This window comes from Triticum aestivum, chromosome 7B (genome assembly GCF_018294505.1).
Source record: "Triticum aestivum cultivar Chinese Spring chromosome 7B, IWGSC CS RefSeq v2.1, whole genome shotgun sequence".
Taxonomy (NCBI): domain Eukaryota; kingdom Viridiplantae; phylum Streptophyta; class Magnoliopsida; order Poales; family Poaceae; genus Triticum; species Triticum aestivum.
The window spans coordinates 737,938,527-737,945,277 of NC_057813.1; the positions used below are offsets into that span (position 1 = coordinate 737,938,527).

Below are 6,751 nucleotides of genomic sequence, written 5' to 3' on the forward strand. Positions count from 1 at the left end.
AATCAGCTTAGGTTGAAACCATATTGTTTCATGCCTAGATAGATTTGCATGGGAGTAGATGGCAGATTCAGCTCCACCTCTATACCAAATCGAAACCTGAGGTGAACAGTAGCAATTTCCAAAAAAATGACATAAACAGACCATAAGGATATATTAACGACATGCCAACCAGAAACCAAGGTGACCAAAGAAGGGTACAAGCTAGAGGTGCTTACAATAGCATGCGGCAATAGCATAAGACAGGACACACCGCCCATCAGGTCTAAAGCCGGTACCGGAGCCACTCTACTTTAACAACCATGGCATACACTGGCTTGTTTTCTCCAAGCTAAGCTAGTTGCAAAACTAGGCATTTCCTACAAGTCCAATTTCATTAACCACTACATAATTACAAGAGATGAATTTCGTTGACAAGAAACATGAGCACAATCACAAGATCATGATAGTGGAAGAACACCACAGATCCAAACACTAAATTACGACGCAAGACAACCACTACAAGAAAAGCATGTATTATGGCCACATGACCACCACATGACAGTGGATTTCGAGAAAGGGTACGATAAAGTCAAATGGCTTTTCCTTCAACAGGCCTTACACATAAAGGGTTTTGATGAAGCTTGGCGACGCCAGGTAGAATCTTTCACGCAAAAAGGAAGTGTTGAAATTAAAGTGAATGACGACATAGGTCATTATTTCCAGACACACAAGGGCCTGAGACAAGGTGATCCAATGTCTCCTATTCTGTTCAACATTGTGGTTGACATGTTGGCAATTCTGATAGGAAGGGCAAAGGAGGCCGGTCAGGTGGGTGCCTTGGTGCCTCATCTAGTTGATGGTGGTGTGTCCATCCTGCAGTACGCTGATGATACAATCATCTTTATGGAACACGACTTGGCAAAAGCGAGAAATATGAAGCTGGTGTTATGCTTATTTGAACAATTGACCGGATTGAAGATTAACTTTCATAAAAGCGAGTTGTTCTGTTTTGGTAGAGCCAATGAGGAACAAGAGGCTTATAGGCAATTGTTTGGATGCGAGTTGGGGGCATTACCTTTCACGTACTTAGGTATACCCATTCACCATCGTAAGCTGACAAACAGAGAATGGAAGTGCATCGAGGATCGGTTTGAGAAGAAACTGAGTTGCTGCAAGGGCAAACTCATGTCACATGGAGTCCGACTGATTCTTATTAATTCGGTGCTCACGAGTATGCCTATGTTCCTCTTATCTTTCTTCGAAGTCCCAGTTGGGGTTTTCTTTCTTCTATTCATCATCTACTTAACTTTTTTACAGTTACACTGGATTGCTAGCACTAATTTCATTAGTACTACAATTAGGATGGATGGATCATGGATGATATAGTGATTAGTAGTAAAGCTAGAAGATGTGGAGCGTGTGGATGTTGAGGAGCGCGACCCTGGTCTGCACGAGGCTCCGGAACACCTTCTCACTGCCGGCCTCCAGCTCCTCGATGCACTCCTCCAGCCTCTCCGCCACGGCCGGCACCGCCATCCCCTCCTCCCCACACCCCGGCGCCGACGACTTCTTCTTGTTCTTCTTCACCAGGCACACCAGCGCCGCCGTGCCCTTGCACGAGCACGACTCCGCCTCCACGGACCCGGACATGGCCGCCACGGCTCCGAACAGCGCGGCAGAAGCCGATGCCGTCGCCGCGGCCGACTCCATCAGCAGCCCCGTCACCTCCACCTCCGCCGCGCTGCCTTGGCTGCCGCCGAGGATGCTCAGGCGCGAGGGCCGGACGGCGGACTCCCTGGCCGTGGCGGCAAGGCGGGCGAGCTCTTGGCCGGCCCTGCGCTGGGCCCGCACGGCGGAGGCAAGGCGCGCCCCGTCTCGTCGGCGCACGGCGGCCAGCGCCTCGGCCACGTCCTGCTTGAGCGCCACCACGGCCTCCTGGAAACAGCCATGCGCGTCCGCGAGGCGGAGGAAGGAGTCGAGGAGGCGGTCCACGCTGCCGCCGGCGCCGGAGAGCGCGTCCTGGGCCTCGGGCAGGTCGAGCAGGTCGCCGAGCGCGGCGTGGAGCGCGTCGACGTGGGCCAGCCCCGCTGCGACGGAGGAGGCCAACGCCGCTGGGCCCTGCTGCGCCCAGGCGCGCACGGCGCGGATGTGGGTGTGGAGGTGCGCCAGGATCGGGTGCGACCGGCACGGTAGGCTTACGGACCGCGCATGGTACGATGACGACGGCGCGCGCGGCTTGGAGGAGGACGGCGACCTCGACGGGCTCAGCGGGAAGGAGATGGAGCGCACGAAGGCGCGCGCCATGGCCGCCTAGATAGCTAGGCTTGATGATGATTCGTGTACGCGTGGGTGCGTGCGTGTGTGTTTGTGTGTGTGTGGCGTTGCTGGCTTATAAAGATGGAGACGGTGATCCCATTCCCACCCAGCTGAGCTCCCTCGATTGATGTATCAGTTGAGCTGTTGTCTGACAGTGACACGCGGGCGTGCACGTGTGAATGAAGTTTTCAGCTGTACCGTTGTGTCAGACAAGACAAGTGGCACTGTTGCACTGTAATGCCAGGATCCTTCTTGGTTTTTATTCCTTCTTTTTGTGCCAGACAAGACAAGTGCACTGTTGCACTGTGATGCCAAGATGCCAGAACAAAACCAGGTTTTTGATTGAGATTTAGCAAAGCGACCGCTTTGGTGAGGAAAGAGGTAAATACATCACCGGTGCTTAAACTATGTGCAGTTCACTGCCTGAACTTGCAAAATACATAAGCTATTTTATAACTTGGCATGGACGTGCATATACAGTTAAAATGACATTTGTATACGTCCGCGATGCTGACGAGGCGTGCCAACATGGCATGGGACCGCTGTCAGTGACTGGATGGTGGAGACGAGGGTGTGTGGCCTAGTTTTTTGCGGAAACCCCTCCGGAATTATTATTTTTACAATAAGGCCCTTACAAAGAAACTGACAAACTATAAAATAAAAATTGGTGTTGTGGTGGGTCCAACGGGCGACCTTCCGGTCAAGTGCATGCTGGGTTAGCCACTAGAACACTTCACTTTTGCAACTACATGATGATTCGTAGGATTCATAACCTTTATAAACATAGGCGGAACAACATAAATAAAATGATATTTTTTATTTGCAAGGTATAAATAAAAGGAATTTATTAATAGACCAAAAATGAAGTTCTCATGTATCAAAGGTACAAGTACTCTTTATGACTGTATGATAAACATAATTTCTACAGAATGCAAAAATCTTCATGCGATTTAATAAAACTTCCCGGGCTATTTTAAAATATATTCATTCAATTGGAAATATTTATGAATGATAAACATGTTTATATGATTCAAGAGTTATTCATGTGAGGATCCGTTATCTAAGGGTGCACTAGGCTTGTATTTAGTTTTGTAGAAAACACACAAACTTTTATATACTATATAAACTTTTGAAAAGAACATACTTTTTTTTTACTTAAAACATGAATGCATTTATATACTACATGAATATTTTATTAAAAATGTGAAAATTTTAAAATTATATGAGAATATATTAAAATATACGAACATTGCTAAAATACTTTTATATTTTATGAAAGTATGTACATTTTTTAAAATTATAAAATACATTCTTAATTCATAATTTTATTATGTGTATTTTTGTTAATTTATTGCAACAATATTTAATTATATTATATTTTTAATGCAATTTTTTTTAAATATATCTATATCGTTTGTAACACATGATTATAATTTACATATTTAAAAAGTTGAAATAGAAAAACAAACACGTCGAAAACTGAGCCACACTGTTATACACCTAAATTTATCATTTTTACCATTTGATGTTGTCGGTTGGAGTGGTATGTACGTCCACTATAGCCCCCGGTTGCAGGTTCAAATCAACGGCCCTATGTTGCTGGAATAATCTTTTTAATTAGTGTTGTTCAGCTTTATTTTATAAAGTGTATGAATCCTTTCACGACACTAAATTTGAACCGGTCTACTGGCTAGCCACGCTTACCTGCATGCGTCAGGTCTTTGGTTCCAACCCCATACCCCTTTTTAATTAGTATAATTGACTTTTTTTTTACAATTTATCAGTTTCTCTCTGAAGGCCTTTTTGTAAGAAAAAATAATTTATACCTAGGGAGTCTCCGCAAAAAACAAAGCCACAAGACATCCAGTCCTTGACAGCGGGTCCCATATCATGATGGCGCGCCTAGTCAAGCGTTGCAGACGTATACAAATAAGATTTGAACCGTATATGCACGTCCATGCCAAGCTATGGAACTAGTTCAATGTATTTTGCAAGTTCAGGCACCAAAGTGCATATTTGTGGTAAGTTCAAGCACTAGTGGTGTATTTCCCTCACGAGGAAAACCTTCAAAACAAACCTTAAACTTGAAGACAAATACTAAATGAATTCTAAATGACTAATCTTCGAAATTAGCATGCCAAACTCTTTGATCTTGATTTATTTTGAACTTTAAGAGCGTTTATTTGGTATTCACTGAAGTGGCAAGTCAACCCTAGTTGCTTTGGCAAGTTGGCTGGACATTACGAATGGCCTTTTTTTTACGGGCAAGCAAATCAGGCTGAACCATTAACGCAGTCCCATGCTACACTTGTGTGTAGCTATAGGTTCGCTCGCACCACTCTTGTTTTTCTTTGTGTTTTTTGTTCTTTTTCATTTCATTTTGTTTTTCCTTGCTTACGTTTGTTTTCACCGGTGTTTCTTTTGTTTTTTTATCATTTTTTATTTGTTTTTTTCACAGTTCGGTTTCAAATTCTTTGTGATATTTTTGTTGTTTATTTATTTATTTTGCTTAGTTTTTTCTTTGTTTTTAGTTGTTTTATTTTAGACAATAAGAAATTATATTTTCTTAATGAACATAAACATTTTTTAAACTACAAGAATACTTTTTCATTGTTTAAACATTTTTGAAATTACACACTTCTTTTAAAATAAAGGTCAATTTTTGAAGGTATGAAACTTTTTTTACGTTAGGCAAACAGTTTTTTACATTGTATACACGTTCTTTTGAAAATGTCACAAACACATTTTTTGAAATTCGTAAACATTTATTTTAAATCTTGCATTTTTTGAATATAAAGAACATTTTTTTTGTATCACACGCAGTACACATATTTTTTTTCACAGATGATTAACATTTTCCTATACACGTCAAATGCATGATTAACATTTTTCCAAATTTTATGTGAAGTGTTCTTCATAACATTTATATTTAGATTATTTGGAAATATAAACAGTAGTAAAATAATAATACAATTTTATTTTGAAAAAACTGGAAGAAAGAAAAGACTGACATCAATGTGACACTGCTTGGTTATTCGGCCGGCCCAGCAACGGCTCCTGTAGGCGACCTCATGATAGGGATCATGGCAGACGGAATATATATAGCCTCAGCTGCAGCCAACAATCCCAGGTTTGACCAGCCACGTCGACAATCCCTTTTTGGGAACACTCTCAAGTTTCAAAATAGACCGGCAACAAAGAGTTTGTTTACTGAGTCCAGGGATTAGGTGTTCATGATTCAATTTAGCTTAGATCTACAAGTTTAAGGTTTGTTTTGGACCTTTTCCCTTCGGCCTTGTGTGTTTGTGTCAGTGTGTCATTGTTGTTTGGGAGCGTTCTCAAGGTTCAAAATAGACCGGGATCAGAGAGTTTGATGTGCTGATTTCAACGATTAGGTGTTCACGGTTAGATTCAACTTCCTTTAGAAATTCAAGGTTTGTTTCATACTTTTTCGCTTTGACAGTGGCTGGTATGGTTGTGTGCGTGTCGTTGTCGGCTCGTAAAAGTGGCCTTGCTGGCAATGGTTGCCAACACCTCCAATACGACGCTAGTGATAAAATTTGCTAGTGGCGTTGGAACGCACGTAAGGACTATTTGTGTGCTAATGGAGTACCACGTGGCTAATGCCAGCAGTAAGTATATATTAGCACTGACATACTTTGTTGGCGTCACATCAGCAATTATTTTTTCGCTTATAAAAAAGATGCAACTAGGCAACCCATCAACTTATTTAAGATACTGCTGCATCAACTAGTTGAACTTAACAAACTAGATAGGTACTACATCATCAACTTACCAAAGTACATAATAGTTATCAGTTCAAAAACTAAGCTAGTTCAACTTAACAAACCATCATCTACTTAACAAACTAGATAGCCTAGGTGGTCGATCACACTTCTTGATCAAGGATTGCCTTGATCTACTGAATCTTGTGCCTATCGTTTTCTATCTGTTTTTTAAAATGAGCTTTCTCTATTTTGAGCACATTTCTCTCGGCCTTGAGGAGATTTCTCTCCTTTTTAGCTTATCACTCTTCTCGATCAGCTTATCCGTACGCTCCTTCGGCCTAATTAAGAGTCTGATTGAAGAGATCAGCCTTCTCGTCGATCAGCTGTCCCCTCTCCTCCATTAGTGTGGATTCACCGCCTTCAGGGCCTTGATGGTCCTTTCAGGAGACTCTAGAAGCTGACATTTGAGCATGTCTAGATCATAGACATTTTCTTCAATGGGTGCCGGAATCGGTATGTATCCCTACCAAGTCCAATGTTTCAAATTGTTAGATATACATGTGTTTGCAATCATCATGAATTTGTTAGATATGTATGTGTTTTCAATGCTCATGGATGTATTTGGAATCTTACTCAGTTGCTACTCACAAAAAAATAGCAACTGGCATTGGACACTGGGTTAATAGGTTAGTCCCAAAACATGATATAAAATAGCATATAAATGCATA

At 42.1% G+C, this 6,751-nt stretch overlaps 1 protein-coding gene across 1 annotated transcript; it reads right to left on the minus strand.

Moving 5' to 3' along the window:
• Nucleotides 1-1,171: 1,171 nt before the first annotated feature.
• LOC123162168 (uncharacterized) lies at nucleotides 1,172-2,379 on the minus strand. The gene has a single exon (XM_044579959.1). The coding sequence runs from the start codon at nucleotides 2,281-2,283 to the stop codon at nucleotides 1,381-1,383; it is 903 nt and encodes a 300-aa protein (XP_044435894.1). The 5' UTR covers nucleotides 2,284-2,379; the 3' UTR covers nucleotides 1,172-1,380.
• Nucleotides 2,380-6,751: the final 4,372 nt, after the last annotated feature.